Genomic DNA, 26,236 nt, shown 5'->3' on the forward strand with positions numbered 1-26,236 from the left:
CTACTGAGCCAAAAAAAAAAAAAAAAAAAAGTTCCATTACTGGCTTCAAAAAGTATTTGCTTTTATATTGCCAGTGTTTTTCTAGGTTTTTGTTTTCTCTTTGCCGCATTTACAAATGCTCAATATGTTACAGCATACTGTAAATGTAATTCACCTAGGCATTTTAAATAAAATTAGTACCATGCATTCTGGTTAGGGAGCTGCCAGAGACACAGCTGAACTAAAAACTTTCCAGACTGCACCTTACAGCCAAGCAATAGTTGAATCAGAAGTATTCACCCACTGGATATAACAACATTGAATTAAGTATTTTATCTCTACTCATAGTCCTTCATTGTTTGATTTTGGTTAGCTATGAACTGCAAGGGTATCAAAACCTTTTGAAGTTTAATTATATTGCACACACATTATCCCCGAGGAATATAACCTTCATAAGGATGAGCATATTTTTTCTTTCAAGTGTTTATCACAAATCTGGGACTGCTGGTGTCAATAGGCCTTGACTCCCAACAGCTTCTGGACATATCTTATCTAAAACTTTAAAAAACAGAGCACAGTGCTGGGCACTGCAGAATTTTACTGTTTACACAGTCTGATTTGAGAAAAGGTGTAATTTTCATGTAGAGAAAAATAAGCTTTGCAGAGAGATTGTGTGAAAAACTTTCAAATCAGAAAGGTTGTTTCTCTGCAGAATAACATCAATTTGTACAATTACATGTAGCTATTTTCAAGGCCTGTTGTGAGCTACTTCAAAAGAAGACCTGACATACATTTCCTCTAAACCACAGACTTTTTAAAAAGGTTTAATATTACAAGGCATTACAGGACTTTGTATTACAATATAAAGTAATCACTATTTTACATGCTTTTGGCTTTCAGGGAAAAAAATGCCTTATAAGAGTATTTAACATGCTTCATTAAGTAAAACAATCATTTTCCTAAAAAAAACCCCACAAAACAGAACATGCTTTGCACTGTGCCTTGTCTTATAGACAGAGCTGCATCTCACAGAGCTTTTGAAACTGCACTAAGTTTGCCAAGCCCAGGTATTTTATTTACGGGTAACTCAATGCATTTTTAAAAGTGATAATGTACAGAGTAAACAATCCAGTTAACATCACAAAATACTAAGAACGTTAGGAGTAATAACAATATGTCTTTGGTGATCTCTTTACCAAAGGTTTTAATTGCCCATATTTACCACTTTGCAGAGCACAAGACAACACAGTTTCTTTCCAAGACAGACTGGGAAATAGCTGGGACAACCAGCATTGCTGATCAGCCTCTGGGAGGTTAGGATTTCATCCCTGATGTCTTGCTGACAAATGATGACCTGTAGCCATGGCAGAGGAGTCACACAACCTCTCAAAGCCTGTCTGAAGACCTAACTTTTTGAGCCTGATCGCTGCTTTGCTCCCTTCCATCAAAGCACAGGGATTTCTAAGTGTGACACAAAGAGACAACTGCTCAAGGTAAAATAACACACCGTTTTAGAGCAGAATTTGTCTACAGTTTAGGAGAAGCAGTGAGGAATATGCTAGCCAACCAAGGCTGTGGGGACCACTTTAATAGGAATGTAGAATATGATTAATATAATCAGAATTTGGCAAACACACCCATTGCCTAGTAAGATACTCTGGTGAAAGGGGTAGTGGGTTCACAGTCAGGTCACACCTGCCTTGCTAGAAGACGTAATAGGATTGAGAGTGATCATTTATTTATATGGCAGCAGAATGTAAAACAAATAAAGAGAGACAAGTCCTATTTCTTGTCACAGATGCTCATTTCAATAGACTCTTCAGGTGCTGAAAACATCTGCTTCAGTCATATTTTCTGAGCAGGCTGTTATCTCACACAGCTCTAATGGACTTAACAACACAGAGCAATTCTGGGCATGGTCTCAGAGCCAAGAATTTCCAGAGCCTTTTGAATTAGCACTACACACTTCAGCTGCTCTTAGCAGCTGGGACAGATATAGAAGCAGCACACAACCTGATAGCAATGGCTCCTTTTAAAGAAATAATTCTCAATAGACATTTGATGCAGATTTTCATGATACAAGCACATAACACTCAGAAAAATGACATTTTAATTCTACTCTTTCCTGCACTACTCAAAGCAGAGTCAGCCAGAGCTAGTTGCTCAGGGCCATGTCAAATCAGGGTTTGGGTGTCTCCAAGAATTGAGAGTCCACAGCCTGTCCGGGTAATGTGTTCCAGTGTTCAACCACTCTCACAGTGAAAAAAAAAAAAAAAGTGAGTTTTTTCAATGTTTAAATGAGCTTCCCTTATTTGAAATTATGTCCATTGCCTCTTGTCCTGGCACTGGGCATGACTGAAAAGAGCCTGGTATGTCTTCTTTACTCTTCTTCATCAGGTACATAATGTAGATAAGCTCCTCCTAAGATCTCTTTTCTCCATGCTGAACAGTCCCAGCTCTCTCAGCCTTTTCCTCATATCAGAGATGCTCCAAGCTCTAAATCACCTTCACAGCCCTTCACTGGACTCACTCCAGTGAGTCCATGCCTCTTTTGTATAGAGGTCCAAGAACTGGATCCAGCATTTCAGATGAGTCTCACCAGTGCTGAGTAGAGGGGTAGGATCACCTCTCCAGCCTGCTGGCAATGCTCTTCCTAAAGCAGCCCAGGATGCCACTGCCTTTCTTTGTGACAGGGGCACATGTGTACCTTGTTGTCCACCAGGATCTTTTCTGAAAAGCAGCCTTCAAGCCAGTCAGACACCAGCCTACACTGCTGTATGAGATTAAGTTTCCCTGGGTGCAGATCTCTGTGTTTCCATTCCACTGTACTGTTTTTCCTGCACTGTGCATTAGAGACAATCCCTCAAATAGCACATAAAATCTTGATAAAAATAGTGCAGTTTAGCTAGAAGTGAGATAGTTACAAAAATGCATCTTTTATTATTATGTGGCTTTTTCCTCCTTATTACTTACACTCAATGCTCTCCACTAGCTGAAAGTGAGAAGAAGTAGTGAAGTTACATCAATACCCTAAATTTCCTTCTCAGAATGCCAATGAAGTTTAGAGTTCTGGCATGTAACACCAAAGCATTGAATTTTTTACAGAGATAACAACTGGGAACAATATTTCTAGAATCTATTAATAGAAAATAATTATTCTCTTTTTAATGAGGAGGGGAAAAAAAAAAGCAATCAAATATCTGAGACTGATTTTGCCAGCATGTCTTGCTCAGTTCTGTAGTGAGTTTTGTTCACAAGACATTATCCTACCTCGAACAAAGACATAACCACTGTACTCTTCATAGTACTCTCCCATTGACACTCGTAGGGTGTAAAGACCTTCATCTTCCTTGTTTGCATGAGTCAGTGTTAACGAAGCTCGCTCCCCGCTCCACTGCATCTGGACCCATTTGGATGGAGTAATAAGAACACCTAGGAATTAGAGAATTTCATGATGAGAACGAGCTGAATCTACTGAGGACTAGATCCTGAACACAGAGAATATATTTGAATAGATTGGAAGTACACAAGAGACCATCCTTATCAGATAGCTTCCTGCCTTTGAACAAAATCACAGCTAATTCTGCTCTCATGAAAATTTTGTCTTCAATTTCAAAGTGTAACTTCAGAGAGCAACAGGATTTTTTATTAGCTGTTGCACAACATATTTGTGCAACTACTTAAGAAATCTCTTGGCATATATATAAATAGTAAATGCTATATGGACTTTGTCGATAGGCCATATAGATGTTGGATCTGATCGAAATGCTTCTAACTTAAAATTTTCTAAGAAAGAAAAATTCCTAGAAGGCATTTCCACAGTGCCTTATCAGTTTTCTGTGGTTTCACATCTAAAGGCTAAGTTTTGAAACAATTTTAGTCAAAAAGAGAAAATATTACTCTTGGAAAAATTGAGAAAGTAATGATCAAATCATAGCGTTCACATATGCTGAAATAAGTAAAAAAAGAGAAGTTTGTAGTTCTGTTGTCAAACATTCTCACCATTTCTGTACCATTCAATGTCTGGTTTGAAGCGCTTGATATCAGGATTGATGACAACTGTGCAGCCCAGACTCATTGTCTCTCCTTCTCTCCCAAATGCTACATCAAACTTGTCGACAAAGCTGATTTCAAACCTGGAAGCATAGCCATGAGGGGTAACGGCGACTGCACAAAGCAAAAAAAAAAATAATCTGGTGTTTACTTCGTCTTTCCTTTTGTGACAAGAATAGGAAGAAAAAGTACTCGGTGATTATGAATACAGTCTCAACTAAAGTTTGTTATAAATAGGAACAATATATATATAGTCATCATCCTCAGGGTAGTTGCAGTGTTAAATAATCCGAGCCCTTTCTATCACGAAGAATCAACTATGTCTTTATTCATACAACTCTAGTTCTTACAGATAGTTAATCTTATCAGGGAGAGACTCCTGCAGAATTTCATTTCAGTATTTTTAAAAATTTTTTTTAAATTATTTTAAAATTTCAGATCTGTGTGTTTTATCCCTAGGTTTGTTTTACAACTTGTAAAATCTTCTATTTATGATTAATTTTTTGTTCACGTCAAGTTGATCTTTAGCTTATATGGTTCTTCTCTTTCCCTTCTTGCTCAGTCTGAGAGCAGTCCACTCAACCTTTATTTTTATAAGCTAAATAAACCTTTTGGGGGGCTATTAATATAAAATTAGCTCTCCAATCCCCAAGGCATTCAGGCAGTCTGTTTCTGTATTTGCTCCTGAATTCATCTTTTCTGATGCTCTATGTCCCAAGTTGTGCAGTTTTTCAGACAGAATATCCTAAGTGCCTTACACTTGGACTATACATACAGAGCCTTACATGTTTCTTTTGAAAACAACTGTGCAGATAAAACCTAAGACCACATTTTCCTTTTATAGAGCTGGCCTATACTCAGTCTTCCATATGGATATGTGCAAATCGTCATTTTCCTTTCCCGTAACCAAGTGAAACTCCTAAATTGCATTGGAAATGTATAGCATTATAGTTTGTAATGTGGCACATAATCTTGTTTCTATTATTTCAGAGCTTTGGCATGTAAATGCCAGCTAGTATGCCTTTGTAGCATCTCTCTGATTCTATTTGTGCTGCTGGAATAAAAGAAAAGTCCAGAAGTGTCATCTGTCAAGCCTTTCATGGGGTCCCTAGTGCACTTCATCTGCATGACATACGTGGGTAGATTGTCTTATCCTCACAGAAACATCTATGCAGTACTGTAAATAACATCAAAATGCCAGGTTCTCAGGTAAAACAAATTACAATTATTACCTTCTCATATACAAAATAGTCAAATTAGGTTCTGGATATTTGATCTTTTCTGTGTACTTTCCCAACTCATGGAATCACACAGGCAGCAGATAAAAACGATTAAATCACCTACTCTGCTGAGGCACATGCACATCCTACCTTTTTTTTCCAGGCCATGTTTTGCATGTTGCAAAAGATGAAGTGTCTCTCTTGTTGACAGATTTTATTTCACAGCGATGTGCAATATTAACAAGATGTTTATTATATGAGCCAATATGCCTAGAAAGCAATGCTATTCCTCTGCTGGTGAGGCTAACACCATCTGAAATTATAGAGCTCAGGACCTTTATAAATCAGACCTGTTTCCTTTTAAATTAATGTTACTAAATATTCTGCTAAGTCATATGTCATGACGTCACAACTATAAATGGAAGCGTCAAACAAATATATTGTAACTTACATGGAGACATGGAAAGACTTCCAGCATGCAAAAGACTTGCATCAATTTCTCCTTTGTACCCTACATGGAAAAAGACAAATCCAGTCACTATCACCAAGAGATAAAGGCTCTCTGAGTCACAAAACCAAAACTGGTAATATGCATCATAACAAAAAAAAACCTTTGCAACCTACTCTTTACCACGAGGGAAGCATAAACTGAAACTTCTCCTTTAACATTCATGGCAGAGGCCCTATACTGGGCAGTGTCGTCAAATTCACACCTGAAATTATAGAAATGATTAGTTAGAGCACACATTTACTCCTTCTTATAGCCCCTCCTATGTTTTAGACTAAAGAAACTCACAGAAATCTGGGTTGAATCTGTAAAGTAAGAGCTTAGGAGGCAGACACGCTGGACACTGGACTGATTGCAACCATTAAGTTTTCCCCGGTGTTAAAACCCAGGGTTTGAAATAAAAGTCTCTTTTCAAATATCACTTACATATTTGCAATTGAAAATACAGCACAAGTAGGGTAAACTGATAACATTTATCTCTAATTTACTGTCTCCTATGAAAAGAGTGTGCAAGCTGTAGAAATGGTAGGTTTCATAAAATATTTTCAACGGGCACCTGGCAGTATATAAATTGTAAAATCTAGATTGTTGCTGATTGAGTCTCATATTTTCAATGTTTTTTAGTGGAAAATAACTGCAAAAATTTCCCATTTGGAGGATGAGTACTGTTAAAGATCTTCCTTGTGTATAAGTGACAACATCTCAGTTCTGTTCCTCATTTCAGTAAGAATTATGAACTTTGCTGGTTGTGGAAAACAGTAAACTCACATATTTTTACCCTTAACTGAATCTTTTTTTCATGTTTAACTGCACTCATTAGGCAGTCAAGTGGGAAGAGTAGTCACAAATGTCTCACGTTTCTAACTCAGCCATAAAGAGGATATCCAGATAAATAATCCAGATAAATAACTCAGGTAAATTACATATCCTCCACTGAGGTAAACCAGAACTACTTCAACATTTAGGAGACAGCATTCACCTCAGCTGATATGTGTGATACCTATGATACCACCTTACTTGGTATCTCTTACATGCCCAGGAGATATGTCCACATTTTGCAGGTCTCAATCCATAGCAACATTTCAACATAAGCTGTTTGCTAAATTATCTAGTATTGCCTTACGTGGTAATCTCCAGTGAATGCAGTCCATATCGGCTTTCAATGATATACTTGCCAGGGTGAGTCTGTACATCAATGGGCACGTTGTTTTTGTACCTATGGAAAAGCAAAGAAAGAGTATGTCACAAAGAGGAGTGAATAATTATATACTTTAAAAAGTCAAGTGCTTGATATTTGAAATAGAACATCATTTCTGCATGGGAAGACTCTACTTTGGAAGCCTAGCCTCTCTCTTTTTGTCTTTGACCTGCCCTAGGTAAATTTTCTTTTCTAACTAAAAGGAGAAAACAGTCTTGAGTGGGATGAAAATCAGTCTATATTACCATGAACTTCATTCTATATTTGTAAAGGAAAGGAAAAGTCACATGAGCAACACATCAGAGTTTTGTAAATTGCAAACAATGAAAATTCTGTAGCATCCTTACCTATCAGGTGTCGTACAAATTTTGTTTGGTTTGCATATTTGATCTACTTTTAAGGCCTCCATGTTCACAAAAATGTCTGCTAAAAAGTTAGCTTGTTTGTTTGTTTGTTTGCATAGCCTAACCTGACAGGGTTAGGCTGGTATGCAGTATGAGTGTTTTCTGGTACAGGAATATCTTCAGGATGGAAAAGTTTACTGTTCAAAATTCCCAATAAGTAATTTGCAGGAATGAATTAATCAGTACTGATCAGTAGCTAGCTGGTTCTGCTAATTTCAGAATTTATATAAACAGCTTGAGACTCTCTCTCTCTGAGAATTCAGTGGTTCATAGTAAATCCTTCCTCACCAATTGTTGCATAAAAAGTTGCCCATTCTGGACAATACATGGGGTAATCAGGTAAATGTTTGAGTGAATCCCATCTTAAGCAAGTAAGTATTCCACTGGTAATATGGAATAAACAGGGAATAGAAGTCTAATAAATTACACACGGAATTGTATTCAGTACATTTGGGATTGATTTAAGGTCTATAAAGAAAAAATATTTCCTAGGAGAGTGCCCTACTTTAGCATAGCTTTTCCTGTTCTCCATAAGGTACATAAATAAAGTGGAACGATAAATGGTGATAGATAAAAGTATCTTCATCTCTCTGATGTAGCTTAAATAAACCTTTCTCCTCAGAAGAGATAACGAGACAACGAGCTTTGTTTCTTTATTTCGGATTTTAAATTTTAAATCTCTCATGACTTTCAGTCAGGGAAGGGAACTGGTCTGATGTCAGTGGCTTGTCCCACTTCACCAAATAATTCAGTAATTAGCAATTTTATTTTTCCAAGAATATTATTATTTTATCTCAAGGTGAAGCTATATCTGCAACAGATCTAAAAACTGTCTTTTGGTGCTGTCAGTGTTATGAAATAGAGAATATTTCCCTGGCTAGAAATATTTGGGTACAGTAATACATTGGGATTTTTTCAAGTGCTGAAGTCAGCAAGGACCATAAACCCTAATGCTTTTTATCCTGATCTTCCTCTCAACAAAATCTCTATAAAAAGGGACTCAGTGCAGGGCAATACTCTCCATTCAAGGGTTGGACTTGATGATTTCAGAGGACCTTTCCAACCTGTCTGATTCTCTGATTCTCTGATTCTATTCTGTACATCAATCAGCTGCAGAGATGCCTGACCTCATTACATATCTCCTACTCTATTATCCTGACTTAGACAAAGAATAGTACATGGGTCCAGCAAGAGTAATCCATTCCCCACCGCTCTTCACCTCATCTGTGAGGTGGTGCCCCCCAAAGACTGCTCTGCCGGGGAAAACCTGTACCTCTTTACATTCCATCTAGTGTGTCAAATAGTTTAGAAAATAGAATGGTGCCATCAGTTCCTAATATTTTCCAGGGAATATGAAATCCTGGAAAACAGGACTTGACTCCAAAATCTCTTTAACTTTTCTCCAGAGGGCTGGGCAACACTTGGATCCCATTGGCAGTGAAGTCATTTGGTAGCATAGGGTGCTGTGCAGAAATGAGCTTTAACTGGTTATGCCAGTAGCAAGAAGACTTCTTTTGTCTTCATTATCAAGTTAGTAAAAAATAATTGTTTAAATTTTTGCTTATTTATATTCATCTATGGGAAGAATGGGGCTCATGTGTTAGAAGGACCACTTGTTATTTCTGGAAACCCAAATTCCAGAATAGCCAGGTCATTAGCTAATGTTGGACTGCAACCACCCACTGTCATTAGGTACTGATAGTTTATGCTTTCTGCTGCTGGTTTCAAGTGTCCTGGGTTTTCCATATGTTTTTTTTTTTTCCAAAGGAGTCAGAACAGCTGCATCAGGCAGTAAGGTTTTCTTCAGAGAAAGCTCACGAAGCTTTATAATTTTTCAGGCACAGCATGAAAAGGTCTTCTTTGCTTATACAAAGAATGGCTGTTTGGAATACTCGACTGATATTTCCTTAGAAATGCTGAATGAAATCTGACAGATCCAGGTCAGCACTGTTCTATACCTCAGAGCAAAGACACCTGCTGAAATAGATGTGAGCTCTTTTTTTTCCATTAGTAGCCTGTGGCAAACTGAAATCCCTTTGGATTTGTAAAACGTTGTATTAATTTCAGCCATCCACATTTAGCACTCAGATGAAAGGCTGGTGTACTGTGAGAGCAAAGGCAGACAGCTGAAGGCTTGGTTTAACTATGTCAGGTTTTGCGGATAAGATGAATCTCAACCAAAGTGAAAATGACCCAGCTCTCATGTTCTTGGGTAGGATTCACATTACAGAGCTGGATTACAGCCATATGTCCAGCTGAGACCAGATCCCAAGGGTTTATCTGGAATCCTCTTCAGGAGAAATGTCAACACAGGACATTCACAATCCTTACATGACAGGAAAAATGTTTCCATGCAGAGCCTGGCTACTGGTTTCCAGAGTCCGAGAAGAGAGATCTAGTGACTTTGTGGACATCAGCTCTGGCCTATTAACATACCTCTTAGTAGCATTTTTTGTCAAGCCCTGAGATTAGAGTTTTTAAGACTTAAATAAATGCAGAGTTCCTTAAGCAATTCAAGTAGTAAATCGCACAATATGAGTATTATGTAACATCATTATACAGCAGATGTGTTCTGTTGTCTCCACAAATACAAGTTCCATGGGACCTACTCCTATTAATACAGGCTTAATCTTTGTTAACTTTAAAAACACATGCATGCATTTTATACACACATTCTAGAAGATTTTTTTTAGCTAAATAACGAACATCAAATCTCATTTTATATCTGCAAAAAAAAGTTATTATCTTAACAACTTGATGGTAAGTGTGTACCATGAAAGAGATAAGAAAGACCAGCTCAGTAGATGGTGAGACAATAAAACTTCACGAGTCACTGTTAATCAAGCTAAATTCAATTCCAGTCAGGGCAAACTTTAACCCAAAAGTCAAATTAGACCTTCAGTTGTGACTAATAAGATATTTTGGGGTTATTACAGCAGAGATTTAGTACAAGAACCATTCAAGTGAATAGAAAGTTTCCAATAGCTTTCAGAATATTTGGATGGTTCCAGTTCTATCTGAAGTCTTTGATTTCAAACAATGATTATATGTCTGCTATGAACACATCATCATCATTGAGATTTCACATCATCATCATGAGGTTTTCAGTTTCATGGAGATTCAGAACTACAGCTGCTCAGCAACCAAGAAGCTTACTCTTGACCAAAGCCTGCTTTAATGCTTCAAGGACACTAACATCATTTGCAGACTAAACAGAAGTATTTGGAAAACATTATTAAAGACGGTATGATAAATAAACTGCTATTTTTCCTTCATCATTGAACAGAAGGAATGTATTTGATATCTCTACCAAATAAAGGAAAAATCTATGTACTCCTAGTGCTGTTACGCAAAGTACTATTTTGTCTTTTAATATTTTACTCTCTTTTTGTACAAGGTGACTTGAAAGGTGTTTGACAGGCCTGTCATCAGTACCTGAATTTTTTTTTATTGAACCTATATTTTTTCCAGAAAAATGACCAGATTCACCAAGATGACTTCAAATATTGGTTATCTGGTGAGTTTCAGGGCCAGAGATACAAACTTACCATGTAACACGGGGTGCTGGCCAGCCAGCCACGGAACAACGAAATACAGCGTTTTCCTTTTCCCAGATAGTGTGGGAGCGAGGCTCAATGATAAACTCGGGAGCATGTAAGAGTTTATCTTGATTCAGCTTTTTATGGAATGCCTGAGTCTCTTCTAGCTGGAAAAGAAACATTTTTATTATAAACTTGATTATAAAACTTGATTATAACAGCAGGTGGAAGTGCAAATTATTAACACACACCCAAAAAAAAAGCCAAAACCTCTGTATTTGTTATTTAAAAATTCAGAAAGACATATTTCATGTATTAATCTCACCTGGACACAGAAAACAAATTTTTTACTTTCCAGAAATTCTCCTTCCATGAATAGGAAGATTTGATTTTTCCTTAAAACTATTCTAAGTAGAATTATTTTCCACATTTAATTACTTATTTATTATTTTAAATACAGAGTGAAAGGTGAAATGGGCCTGAAACTCAGATGTCTTCTATACTTTTGCTTTAATGCAAGATTGTGTAACCTAGATTATCTCTGATAGACCTACTCTCAAACCTTTCCCCATGAAGGGATCTTTCCCAGGGTAGCTAATATGCTATAAATCTTGCTTTCTGCAAACTAAATTATTTCTTTTCTGCTCTGACTTTCACCTCTCTGGAGATTTACAGGTTCCTGTATTGAGATTATTAAAAGAAGACAGATTTCATAATCGTCTCAGTCTTTTATAAAGTGGGTGATATCCCTTTTCCTTAGAATTTTTTCGCAATTCTGGACAGGTTCTATTTGTTCTCAACATTCATCAAACAGCAACTACTCACTATCATAGGCCCAAAAGACTTCAACACAATTAAATAACTGCCCCTTATGTGTTAGTGATAATACTCTAGAATGGCATTTGCTTTTAAATGGCTGACATTCAATCAACTGACATTAAATTTCTCTCAGATCCTGAAGTATTTCTACCTAGCCAGGCATTCCTAATTTATTTGATCTTTTCCTTCTGTGTGTAGTAATTTCTGCTGGTTGTTATCAAATTTCACTTTCACTGTTTCTCAATTTTTGAGATGATTTTGAATTTTTATCTTGTCCTTCAAAGTGTTTACACCCTTTCCAAACCTTATGTCATGAGGATATTTTATAAGCATATCACTAATTCTTCTGCTCAAAATAGTAACAAATTTGCTAAATAAAACATATTTGCACTTGATATGTTCTGCCAGTCTGGTCATAACATATTTATAAGTGTGCTTCAGTTCCAGATGTTCCTCTGTAATTTACACATAATTTACCCCAATTCACCCTAGTTCTGCCCTAATTTACACCCTGTTATTAGAACTCTGGGGTGAATACCTTGGACAAGCTTGTTCTTGGGCTGTAAAGTTCAGAAATTACCCATCCACCTACTTATGGGCAAGATACATATATTGACAGCTTTATTCTCTGCCCAGCAGCTACCTCATCATCTGAGTGAATGAGGCTGTGCCATTTAACCAGGTGTGGGCATGACCAAAAGCACACCCTGGTCCTCCACTTTGTCCTTTTCTCCCAGCACAACAGAAGTGTGCCTGGTGCCTGCCTCAGGCACAGTGTCTCCTTCCTTATCCATCTGACACTTGGATGACAAGACTTGTAAGGAATTCAAAAGATTTCCATTGAAAATACTCGGGGGTTTTTACTACTGTTATTGCGATTGCCCATGGACTAAAGCAGGCCCTGGTGTGCTAGGCACTTTACAAACACCAAACAAAAAAGACCCACACTGTTTACAAGCCTAGGTGTTCATTTCTACTCTTTTACCGTTTTTTTCATGGCCACACGTTCAGCAGACTCCCGGATCGCTACTTTCCTTGATTTTTTTTCATGATGCTCCTCTTCAGAAGTTGACTTGGCCACCTTGCTGACACTAACTCCTTCACCTGTGGCAAAGAGGTTCCTCTTGGCAACATACGCAGCACTTTCTTTAATTCTCTCTTCCTCGGTGTCTGTGATCCCACTGATATTCACTTCTCTGAAAGAATTTTTAAAAAACAGAATCCCATTAGAAAATGCTGAGAACATATTCCATTTATACTTTCTATCAAATTAGCCACCTGCAGTGGCCAACACTCTTTCATAACATATTTCTGCTACTACAGTCTCATATGTATTCAAAGCAGAAACATGGAAGGGTTGTGTAAAAAGACTGAGTATTCCACTGTCTAAAGACATGGCCATTTTCAGCACCACTCTCTATAACTATGTCACACACACTATAACTGTATCACACACATTTTCAGTTTAACCATTATCCTGCTGTGTTTTTATATCTCTATCACCATAAAGAGTAGGGTAAGGCACACCTACAAATCTTCAGTTATTGACTTAATGGCTGCAGCATTCAGAACGACACTACCAAAGGGGCAGGAGACAAGTGAAGCTGTGTAACAATGTCCTCACTTGTCGTTTATACAAAAACCCCACGCTACTGTATATAGCAAAAAGTTCTCCTTGTTTGTAGAAAATTCAATCTTGTAATGCTTTCAAGAAGGTGATTAAGGATTTTCTTGAAGCCTCCTCTTCAGACTTTCTACAGGGGTGAGACACAACAGTTATTCTCAACAGGTCCAATCCTGTTTCCCCGCTCATATGTGGATGTACCGTCACAGACGTATTGTTGTGACATTGTTAGGATATTATAGCTGCTCTAGTAGTGCATATACAATGAGACTTCCTTGACTTAAGAAAAAGTATTAATATCCTTCAGCTGAATTTAGTTGTTTTAAGGTGACATTAGATGGTACACTGAAAACAGGTTCTGTTTTAGTTCTTAGTAAGTGCCAGCTTGCAAGCATTGTAGAAACAGCAGCCTCTGTTTCCAGAATGCACTCAAGCATAGCTTCTCTATTTTATCATAAAATGCTTACTACTACTACAAAGCTTCTATATTAGGAAGAATGACTTTTTTTCTGTTTTCTTTTAGATTGCTGATATTATGCATTTGATAGCACATCTCAATACTCAAGAAAATTTGGATTTAAGCTCACAATTAACTGTCCAGCCCCTTAGCTATGAAGTCAGTTTGGTGTGATGCAAGATAACCAAGTAGTGGAATTTACTGTAAACTTAATTACATTTAAAATTTGCTTAAAAGACTAAAAGCCTTACTTAACAGCATAGAGCTTAGACCTATGTCAAGCTCAGCTTCCTGTGTTTTGGGCTGCTTTAAGAAGATGATCCTTAAAGAATCAGTGAACTTATAGATTCCCTTCATGTAGACACACCAGCTGCCCCCATAAATATCATCTGAAGCTGCAGATATATATGGCCAAAATTTTAACAATTTTAAACGACTTTAAAAACAATTTTAAAAAATCAATTTAATGAATATGAATATACCTATCTACATTCAGTTTAAACTAACCCATGGCATTTTTCTTCAAAGGCAAACTGTTATTATTTCCTCCTTAATTACAGTAATTAAGGCCTCAGCAAGTTCACAGCATGGACTTGTTCCTCAAGGCATTGAACAGCTTCTGAGAGCTGATGAATTTTATCAGACTAATACAGGACTCATCCATCTGCAGATGTGGTTCCCAGGTGTTTTTGATCAACAGTATTAAATACTTAGATTTTCTAATAATTTCTTCCTGTTATAATCTTCCCAGATCAAAGAGAAACATGCTTCCTAAAATGACGAATGCACTAAGACAGCACATGTCGCCATGTAAGAATTGATTCAGCAATCATGTCTCAGGGGTTTCAGTAGAAAACACTTTTTAAACAGACACAACAAGATCAAACTCCCATTTTGTGGCACACATAAAATATAATTTTAAGGGTATTTGCCATCTTACAGTCCTTTGGCATGGATTTATTAGTGGTTGCAAACAGTTCCACAAACCACACTCAGTATCTTCAGCATCTATGGCATTAAATCAAGCTCTGAGTGTTTTATTGTCTAGAATGCTGCCTGGCTGTCCATAATTTTGTTTTGCAAGGATTAGCCCAAGTGTTTAAGAGGAACAGTTGTAAAAGTGAATAGTCTGAGCAAAGGAGTTTTTTACAGCAGAACGTGAAGGTTCCGAAATAGAACTAAATAATGGAAATGGTGACACATCGCTGAAGGTCATCCAGCGGGATGGGCAAGAGCTCCAATGAAGCCACAGAGAGCCGACCTTTATAAATAACTATTCCTTTTTAACAGCTATCTGCCCATGGGAAACAACACATCAATTTCACGGGGGAATTTGGGAATGACATATAACATGCACATGGTTCAACGGCCTTCAGCTGTTATCTTTCAAACAAGAATAAATATCTGACAGGAATGTGGCATGCAACTTCCGCAGTCTTGGCATGCAGTCATGAGCATGATGACAACAGAAAAAAGCCTAAACCAGATACCAATTCATGCCATGTTGAGTTGGGCACCCTAACAATCCCTTTTTAACATTAAAAAAAAAAAAAAAAAGAGTCAAACAAACTTTTTGGGTCATTTCAGTGGCAGAAAAGCATAGACAGCTTTCTGAATTGCCATGTACAAAAAGTAAGATTGATACCAACAACAGCAAAAAGAAGAATAGTAACAATTATATAAGAATCTGACAGTATCTTTTAATGTAGGATACCAAACTATTGCACAGACACAAATAAATGAAGTTACTCACTATCCCATTGAGTTAGATATTACCATATACATTTAAAAAAATTTAAAATAAAATAAAAGTATTTCTTAAGATTTGTTAAGATGTTAACATGATGCGTTAAGACCACAGGGGCCTGTAAAAAAACAAAGTACTAATTAAAATTCATGTTCTTCAACTATTGTCCAACACTATAAGTTTTACCTTTGTAGGCTCAAGATACAATAAAAAGGGAGGATATTTGTGCTTGAGTCATGGGAGGCAGATGAGTAAACTACTACCACATAAGTATAAACACTGGGTGACATGCAAAAGTAGTGAGAAGCCTTGAGAATATGTTATTGTACGTTTTGTTTAGACTATCATATAACTAGTTATGTGTTTCTGTCACAAAAGATATGGAAGAAACTCCAAAGCAATTTTTTCAAAAGGCAACAGTGTGTTTCTCAGTGTTGGTTGGATCAAAGAACAGTGAATCTAATACAGGAATATACAAGGGGTGAGGAAAAAATTACTCTGAGATAGTGGGAGGGAGTTAATAAAACCAAAACTGCTAGTCTCATCACAAAAGCATCATAAATGCTCAGAAGGCCAGAGCAATAATATCTTCCACTGACAAGCTGGAACTCAGTTTCACATGAAACCACAAGTTTGGATACAATGCAAAAGTGCCATTGGGTGTTGACTAAGCAGCAGACAGAAAAGCACTGGCTGATGGAACCAACTTGAAAGTGTTCCAAGAAAAATGCTGTTGTGCAGAGGAAAGACAAGTCGTAGGGAGGTTTCTGTTCGACTGCAGATAGTAAAAAAATTTTTCTCCTGGCCTCTAAGTAGGAACCAGTTTTCCACACCACGCCCCAGTATGTATTACTCTGAACAAGTGACTATGCTGGAACTGCTGGACATACCTACTAAAATCACTATGCCATACCCCAAAAAGGGCAGTGAAGCCTCCTTGCTCATGTCTGTTCTGGCTTCCACATAAAGTTCACATTCAGCTTTACTGAGAACACTGCTGCAGTAAGATGTATTACATCAGTAGTAACCATACAATAAATACCACCAATACTTGAGATCAGTATGAATCATTACAATGGATTTGAAAGAGTGTTTGGTTTCATTCCAGGTTTTCCCTGTGCCAGGACAAGACATTAGCACATTGTTTCATTGTTTCTATGTTTAATGCTTGGTAAGAGACACTTGATTACAGAACAAGTCTTCAAAACAAAAGAATAAGCTAAATAATGTGGACAACATGCTTGCCAAGTTCCTAATAAGCAGGGTTATAATTATATTTTCATTTCATAGAAAGTGGTCCTGACAAGTTCAAAACACAGTTCTGACACATAGGTTCATTTGTCCTGTTTGAATGTCTGATTTGAATGTCTGATCTGAAAATCAATGTCTGATTTTCTGCCAGTCAGTTGACTTCTCTTTGTGTTTTTATCATTCACGTGAAGTGCAAACTCTCACCATGAGACCCATGAGTGCAAAAAGAGATTAAAGGATTTGTTATTTTATAATTTGTTAATAAAATGTCAGAAATAAAATACAAAAAAATGAAAATGAACATACCGTCCTGTGAATATGGGCACTGAGTAGTCCATGGCTTCATTCTCTTTGTCCTCGGATATCAAATTCTGTTTTGCTCTCTTTGCTTTGGGACTCATCTTATAGGATTGATCTTCAATCATTAAATTGGAGTTTTTCAGTCTGAAATAAAAATTATTTTGTTGAATTCAGGAAAAAAAGCTGTTAAGAAGCACTCCAAAATACAATTAAAGTACTAAAATGTATTGTTGTCTTGTTTTATAAGTAAAAATCCATCATTTTTTATAGCCATAGCTTCAGAGTTACTAAACACATAACCAAATGTACTTTTGACAAATTCATCATTACAAACATACCACTGACACCCCTTAATATTAAATCTAATAGAGAGAATAAACAATATACCTCATTAAATGTACATTTAGTAGCTCTTTGTTTGGGACTTGGAGAGTTCATATACCCAGTTTTGATAGGTCCTGAAGTCACTGAGACCACTGAGTACTTTTGAAGGATTACACATCTGAACTCATAACCTCTACTTTTCCAAAATTTACAGTCCTGAAATTGTCTGGTTCTGAAACAAAACAGTGGTGTGCAAATATATCCAAAGTAATCATGCATTTAAGTTTCTCTACAGAAACTGTAAGGCAGAGCACTGTTCAGTTACCAGTGTTGCCATTTCCACTGCTCTCCCATACCACTCCAATCCAGCAGAAGGGAAGAGCTGAGCGAGGTAGCACCATTTAACATAGCACAGATAAATGGAGAATGAGTGGAAAGGAAAAAGAGCAAACCAGAGGGAAGGCTGCCCCTCCTACATAGCCTGGGAGGGATTCTGAAGACTGTGAAGCATATTTGAGGCAATCATTTTAGGTTCATTTTTAACATGGTTGCAACTTGTGTTAGCAATGCTCCAAACACTTTCATTCTCCTTTCCCAAGTCAACACATATCTAACTCCCCTATCTATGGAATATGCTAATTAGTTGACAGCCTTTTATAAATCCCTAAAGTGTTTATTCATCTCTGTTGCAACATCACCACATTGATGGCCTGGACATTTGGCTACACAGTATAAGCTCACCACTTATATGTGCACATACAGGAGAAGAATTAAGGCACAGAGTTTCTCAGCAAGGCTCTTTGTCCCAGCCATGTACCACTATCAGGGATAATATTCCTCCCATACCCTGGATATCTTACACAGCACGCTGTACACATATAATCAAAACTCATGCTAGCACTGGGCCCCTGAGAATGTTACACATGCATAATGTAGTATTACGGATATTATATCCTTGGGCTAATGTTTTCTTTAGGCTGTATCCCTGCAAAAGTACCAAGCTTCAGAGGTGTCTCCAACACAATAAGAGTGCTTAATTTCCAAAATATGTAGTAATAATCTATCCATTGAGACTGTGGGTGAGATCACACTGATCCAGTTTCATTCTCCCATCTTTTTTCCTTTGTTTCTTTGTGCCCGTCCCTTTGCTCAAACTGAGTTTTCTCCCTACACAGTCCTTGCTAAATCAGTCTCCCATTCTCTAGTTCTTTTAATATCTTTCCTAATGTAATTTTTTATCCTTCTCCATCCAGTTCCTTGCCTCAGCATCACACTCCCTCTCACATCTGCGCTCCAGCCCTCATCTTTTTGCCCTGCCACTTCCAGCACTGTCAGGAAGAGTTTCCTTTCCTTTCTCTTAGTTCCCATCTCCCCTCTCCTCTGTGCTCCCCACTGTCAAAAAATGCTTGATACAGGGGGTAAAAGCAACCACACACTGATTGTCCTTCCTTCCTTCTCTCCCTGTATCCTGGTTTCCATGTAAAGAAAAGCACAGCCAGTGAGGGTACACACTACAGGACTGGGGCCAAAGGTTTGCCATGTTAGGCACCCTTGGGTCAGCCAAGGCACAGATCATGTCCATAGTAGAGAGCTGCTGTGGGGTCTGACACCACCCACTGGTGGAAGGGGATCCAAGAGAGGCGGATCCAGCTCTAGGGACAGAAATCCATGCAGAAAACACTCGGGCACAGTCCAGACAGAGTACAATATAAAAAGGTTATTGTGAAGCAGGATATGCAATGGCCTCACTCCTGGTTGGACAATGATGTGGTACAATCACTAGGGCAAACCACAAATGGAATGGGAGAACTCATCATCAAATAAGTGATGTGAAACATCAAAGGCAAACTACTTTCATTACTTTTCATAATTGAACTATCATCTTTAAGGAGCTGCAGTTCTTTACCTTGCAGGTGACTTTTATTCCTGACCTATTTTAAAATGGGACAAGCCTGGAATTTTGACACTGACTACCATCAGATTTCCTCAGGGCTTTAGGCTGGACCTGTTGGAAGGTTACTTGATTCCTGGTTGTTTCTAGATCAAGAAGGAGAATAGTACTACTTGAACTCCAGTCAAAATGTCCAGAAGTTTTCTATTTTCATAAAAGTAGTTGAAAAACGTTGTAAAACTTTCAGCTTAGGCATTTACAGCATTGTTAAATCCAGACTAGCACTTTGTTCCTAAAGGAGAATTTGGCCTTGCTGGCTGTTTAGTTTTCATTTACAGTCCAGATTATGCACTCATGTAGGGAATTAATGGGGAGCATGCATAGAAATTCCCATCGCTCCCTGCTAGGCATTATGTTGATGTCTTTCCTATATGATAGTGGGGATTTCCTATCTTTCACTTACAACACTCTAAAATTATTTGAAAAGGAAAGAATAAATTCCTAGAAGCTCTGTTTGTTTGACAGTTGTATTTTTTGCTTAAGCACTCCAAATGTTTTGCTGCAGCCATCTGATTATTTTCTAGGTTATTACTCCTGGATCCTTCATGTTGTGGGATCGATCCCTTGGTCAGTTCTTGTGTGTATATTCTCAGGAATAGAAAAGTACCTTTCTAGTTGTCTTTTCCTCTCTTTTTCTTTCCCTGGAAAAGGCAAATGAAGCATGAGTTGTTGTGCTGTCTTCTAAGAGCAATACTTTGGAATGGCACAGAAGAGAGAGCACTCAGCTATCCAAAGTGCATATGATAACTGTGAGCTGAATGATGGATCCATGTGGATCCTCTAATCATCTGCTATTCTCCGACTGATAACACAACACTCCAATCAATTTTCCTCAGTCATTTGCTCTTCCAGAAAGTTGATCTGGACTAAGGAAGACACTCCTGAGAAGTGTTCCATTGAATATTGCTAGTGGCGCTTTTAGACCAGTTTTCTGTTCCTGGTCAAGAACGGGTAAAAAGAAAGTTTATGGAGAATAAAATCCCTTGATTAATCCTCTTGGTTTCAAGTAAAGACCTAGGGACATCCTGAGCCATAGGTTGCATCCTGGCTGCAACAATGAGCTTACAATTTTATATATTAAAATGGCACTTTCTTTTGAACCTGTTTTTATCTGCCACTTTATAATCTCTTCTGTGCTTACACACTGTGCTGGGTGAAAAATTGTTCTTTCTTCACTCTCTGCACATCGATTGCATCACCCATTCACATCACTTGCACATATCCACCTTCTTCCCAAGGTAAAAGCCCCAGCGTCTTACCTTCCCCCAGTAGAAATTATTCCACATCTTCCCCTATCCTCTTTACAGATATCTGATCCTTTCCAGTTTCAGACTGTATGTTTTGAGATGAGATGATCAAAACTGCACCTGGTGTTTCAACTACCAGTATACCTTGGATTAACACACTGGCACAATATGCTTTCTGTTTTACTTTTGCTTTCTTTTACAGCTGTTCCTAAATTTCTAATTGCTCCATGACCACACCAGAGCACCCAGCTGGTGTTTTCAGAGAGATATCCAAAGTCACTTTAAAATTATCTTTAGAATTGCACTGCATAAGCCAAGAGCTGAAATAAATAAATTTGAAGCAGCAGAAAATGTTTCTCCTTTCCAAATCCTGTCATTTGTTTCTGATCAGGTAGAGCTATAGGAAGTCTAGTAGAAATGCATATTCAAATGGAGCTCTTTGGATGGGAAAACAGAGTAACACAGTTCTATCGGGAGATCTATTTCCCTGTTTACCTTTCGTGTTATTACTATTTCCTACTGTACAACACAAAACCCAAACCCTCTCTACAACTATTATTTAGGTGGCCCAAAGGAGGACTCTGCTTTCTTGAACCAGATTCTAAAATCTTGCCCTTTATTTTAAAATGTTCCAACCTTTTACCTGATATGTGGAACAGAATCTCCCTGGAGGAGAAGGAGCAGAGTATCAGTGCTCTCTAGTTTCACAGGGAGGAACAGTACCATGACCTTTTAACATCTTTCAGCCTCATTTGATATGCCCAGCTAGCATATGTATGTTTTTTTCCAGGTCAGGTACTATCTGTACTGCCTTATCAAGGTTGGTGGTCCTCATTTCTTGGTATTTTTCAGCATGTTAAAATATCAACGCCAGCATTTTTCTACTTTCTCAGTAGAGTCACTGAGTTGTAAATGCTAAAGTCACAGGCAGAAATGCAAAAAACAGATGCTATTAGCTTTTCCCCCCTAGTCCAACAGAGGAACTAAAGACAACAACATTACACAGGGCTTCTGAAACCCCCAAAGAGATGTTTTGTTTTGATTTCTTATTCTCAGACAGAGATTATGTTATCACTGTCCTTGCTTCTGTGCTTGAAGAGACAGGATTCCCACGCTGCACAAAGAGAGTCTGCACCCAGCAAATGTAGAAGTTCGCTGCCAGAATGCTGCCAGAGCATGTTCTGGGAGCAGGCCACAACACCCTACTCCTTAGTTATTTCACTCCTGCATGAAAAGGCACCTGTAAGTTCTTTTACACCACTACAAAATCATGACCTCACCATGCTTTCGTTACATCTCTCTTTCACTTTATTCCAACAGCAGAAAGGGATGGTGGCATACACAATGTCTGCACCAGCTGCACCTGCTGGATGAGGTTCATCAGCCAAGAGGCATTTTCCAGGCTTTCTTTCTAGCAGACACTTCTTTCCTAATACTCTGTGTTTTAATTTACTCCCTTTAAAGAGGAGATAGTGGATTGGAAAACCTAGTTACAGGAAAGAAAAAAAAATAGAATTTTCTGAGAAGAGCTCTTTAAAGGCAGCCTCTAAAAATGAGAGGTGCACTCTGATGACTGTATTAATTTTAAGGTGGTGACAGGTGTGTCACAAGACCAGGTAATATTTCTGGCAATAATCATGCTGTTCCCTAACACAGCTTCCACAACAATTTTATTTGAAGGAGGAATTGTTTCCACATAGCAGGTCTCATTAAAATAAATTCCATGCTTGGCTATGACGTCTGGAAGCCACCTTCCTAACCCTCACCTATAATAAACCAAAGGATGAGCAGTGCCAAGATCATGGTCCTCTCATGTTTCTGCAAGTGTATTTATTATTTACTCAGCCCTGTCATGATCCTGGTTACAATATTGCTCACAAGAACTTTACTCTCACTGTCTGGCAGTCTAATTAATTGTAAGTTAGTATGATATCTCTCCTCTGGTTGGTTTACCTGGATTACACCACACCTTCTTTGCTATTTGGCTTGACCTGCAAAAAATATGCAAATGTCTGAGCCACACCAGTAACTTCTGTTTTCCCTCTAAGCAAGTGGTTGGCCCTTTTGGTGGTAGATAATCTGTCTGTGACAAAATGGGATTTTCTGATACTGCTAGACATGGAAAAGCACTGAAAGATTGAGCAGAGGCAAATGACTGAGCTTCCAAAAAAGAAGTCAATGAGTTTAATCCAACAATTCCATTTGACCGGCCTGTAGTGCTATAAGCAGCTTTGGCAGACCTGGCACAAAGCTTCTCAGAAACACATGGAGGATGGAGTGTTCCTTTGGAAGAAGGTTTTCCCACAGGAGCCAACCTGTCCATGCTGGCATCCCCTGAGGACTGGGTAAGGAAGAAGATGGATGGCCACAACATTGGATTAAGGGAGAGATCTGCCACCCCTCACCTGCATAGATGCTGCCCACGCCTCAGGAGAAGCAACACAACCCCCTTCTCCTGCCTCTACGGAGGCCAAAGGCGCAGTATGTGGCTACAAACAGCCCTGGGAGCTGGTGGGGAGGGCTGGATGTGAAGGGGCAGCCTTTACACAGTGAGACTTTCTTATAGGAGCCCAGGGTTTTGCAGCTTCTGCAAACTGTAACCAGCAAAGCTGCAAGCTTCCATACTTGCTCTTGATTTTGCCAGTTATCATTTTCCTCCTTTTACTTCTTCAAGCTGTCATGGTGTGAAGAAGACTTGAGATGTGGGGAAGGAGAGTCTTCTTGCACACAGAGATTTTTTTTGTCCTCACTAGAAAGCAAGCTGTGGTTCCATCAAGCTGTCTATGTCCATGCTCTGGGCATGTTTTTCACTCAAGTGAGACGTCAACCTCAGAGAATTGTCCAGGGTCCAGGTCAAGGTCTTGCAGGTTACCTAGTCCCTAGTCCTTCTCCACTATTTTCCCTGTGACAAAATCCTCATATGTCAGCACTGTTGCTCCAAGAATACTCTTCTGTACAGTGACTAAAGAAAAGGATGAGACTTTGGTTTTGCAAAAAGACTGAAGTATAGCAGAGACTACTTTAGATAAAAATAAGAAGTGACCTGAATGAAAGCTTAGTATTTGAATTTTCCTGTTGGGCTTGTTGGTGTTTATCCACAAAACTATATCCATTACACATAAGTGTACATTTGACATTACTATCTAGTGATATGCAATAATCAATTGTTAGCTGAAAAATTTTGCCTGGATTTGGATTCACGTGTCCTTTCCTGTTCCAAACAACCATCACTTGAGGTCATTTAGATACAGCATTTAAATTAAAGGCCCTTTCTACTTTTTAAAAATTGAAAAAATTTGAAGGCTCTTTTCCTTTTAATTGTTTGTTAGTTTGTTTTTTTCCTACACCATTACTTTCATAGAGGTGAAAACCAAAAGTTTTTGATTTGCCCAATTTATTTTGGTAACACCTTTCGTTTCCAGGTTACCTCTCAAAGTGTTTTGGGCCATCTGGGGAAGACAGCACAAACTTGGAAAGAGTTACTTCAAATTGGCACTACATTTAACTGTAGAGTCACATTGTTTGTTCCACTTTACCTCTTGCAAATTACAGAAAAATGGGCTGCAAAGACAAAGTAAATATCAACATAGAGGTGATATTAACCATAAAACTATATTGAATATTGAGGTTTTCATTCAGAAAAAATATTCTCTCATGTGTTAATTAAGTTTTGTACAAGAGAGATTTGAATTGCATGTGTCTAATCTCCAGAGCCCTTGTCTTACACAGCAGCATTGAATTTCTCAAGCCTCCAACACAATGACAGGACCACAGAAAAAAAAAGTTACAGCTGTGACATTCTTATCTCTGATTACCAAGATAGTATATCAAACTATTGGCAAGTCTTGTACTACAGAGTACTATATATGCAAATATACTATTTTAAAACAAAAGCTATTATTATCTTGAACAAAACCTAGGGAAACCTGGAAATGTTGTAAATTCTCTCCCAATTAAACAATTTTACTTCTTTTAATATTACTTTGCTGACATTAGAGTTCTTCTTATTAAAAATATACAGGTTTCAGAAGACACTCATATGACAACTGAAGTGCTTGTAACTGGGACTGAGAAACAGCTTTTTTTAATAATAATTTTTTACAACTTCAAGTAATGTTCCTTTTTTTTATGGGAATCTTTTCTGTAAGAAGAAGGAGGCTTTGGGTCAGGGCCAGCAACAGAGCACAGGCACAGCTGCATCACTGTAGAAATTTGGGATCTCTTGCCCTACTGAACTCTCTTTGGAAGCATAATCCTCAGTCCCTGCACCTCCAGTTTGCTTCCCTTCACCAGCAGACTATAAATAAGGTTCTCACTGCTTCACTCAGTGGTTAATTACCTGTACAAGTGAAATTGTTTCAACAGCAAAGACTGGATATTACCCATCCTGAGACAGCTGTAGAATCATAGAATCATTAAGACTCTAAGATCATCAAGTCCAATCATTAACCTAGCATTGCCAAACACACCACTAAACCATGACCCTAAGTGCCAGCTCCACGTGGTTTTTGAACATTTCCAAGGATGATGATTCCACTACTTCCCTGGGCAGCCTGTTCCAATGCCTGACCACCCTTTCAGTGAAGAAATGTTTCCTAATATCTAATCTAAACCTCCCCTACTGCAACTTGAGGCTATTTCCTCGTGTCCTCTCTCTTGTTACCTAGGAGAAGAGACCAGCTACCACTGGGCTACAACCTCCTTTCAGATAGTTGTAGAGAGTGATAAGGTCTCTCCTGAGACTCCTTTCCTCCAGGCTAAACAACCCCAGCTCCCTCCGCTGCTCCTTATAAGACTTGTGCTACAGACCCTTCACCAGCTCTGTTGCCCTTCTTTGGACACACTCCAGCAACTCACTGTCTTCCTTGTAGTGAGGAGTCAGGTAAAGTCATTCACCTGAGCTGTAACAGCCTGAGGTTCAAAGTCCTGAACAAGCCCCGGCAATCAGAGGTTTTACCCTAAACTTCCTGAAAGCCAAGTGAAAGCTGTAATCACAAGGTATTGTTTACTATGGTACAGATGGATTTTCCCTCAGTGGTTTTGGCCAAAATTCCACAATCCTTGGAGGACACTCAGTTTTCAAAATTAAAATTTTCTGGTTGACAAGTATTGATCAGTTCTTCTAACATTACTCTAAATGTTATATTAATATAACAGCAAGCAGATGTTTTGGGCTGTAATTTGTTGATCATTTCCTTTGTTGCTAACAGCTGCTCTAATCTTACTTTAATACTCACTTAATTTCTGTAAATCTCTGAGATAAATGCATACAAATAATTTGAGGCTACTATATCAAAAATATTCTGCTAATGTAATTTCTTAAGCAATATTTATTATCTTAAATAAACAGAAAAACATGGCAGCTAAGCACAGCTGCTCTTCTCATGCAAGATGGACACTTCAGGGTATTCCTACTTTGGAAATAGTCTTCCTCAACCAATATACAGTGTGCAAATTTCAATTTCTTGAATCAGTCAGCAGCACTAAAAGTTTCACTTTTAGTGAAAGCATTAGGGCAAAGAACAATTAATGATATATGGGCAGGTCAGCTCAAACTTTAATGAACAGCTTTGAGTCCTTTTACTGCTCCATCCTGGTCAGGTAAGAGACAGCTT

The 26,236-nt window shown here is 38.2% G+C and overlaps 1 protein-coding gene across 1 annotated transcript in view; it reads right to left on the reverse strand.

Annotated features, from left to right (window-relative positions):
• The window catches only part of MYOM1 (myomesin 1), a 73,687-nt gene that overhangs the window by 46,656 nt on the left and 795 nt on the right, over positions 1-26,236 (reverse strand). The window contains exons 2-9 of the mRNA XM_050321659.1: positions 17,106-17,243; positions 12,706-12,916; positions 10,911-11,068; positions 6,884-6,976; positions 5,877-5,965; positions 5,704-5,763; positions 3,982-4,146; positions 3,250-3,411 (exon numbers count right to left, since the gene is read on the reverse strand). Coding sequence (XP_050177616.1) covers positions 3,250-3,411; positions 3,982-4,146; positions 5,704-5,763; positions 5,877-5,965; positions 6,884-6,976; positions 10,911-11,068; positions 12,706-12,916; positions 17,106-17,243 — 1,076 coding nt within the window. The remainder of the gene's footprint in view (positions 1-3,249; positions 3,412-3,981; positions 4,147-5,703; positions 5,764-5,876; positions 5,966-6,883; positions 6,977-10,910; positions 11,069-12,705; positions 12,917-17,105; positions 17,244-26,236) is intronic.

Source organism: Myiozetetes cayanensis, unplaced genomic scaffold (assembly GCF_022539395.1).
Source record: "Myiozetetes cayanensis isolate MyiCay16 unplaced genomic scaffold, myiCay2020 scf1, whole genome shotgun sequence".
NCBI classification, from domain to species: domain Eukaryota; kingdom Metazoa; phylum Chordata; class Aves; order Passeriformes; family Tyrannidae; genus Myiozetetes; species Myiozetetes cayanensis.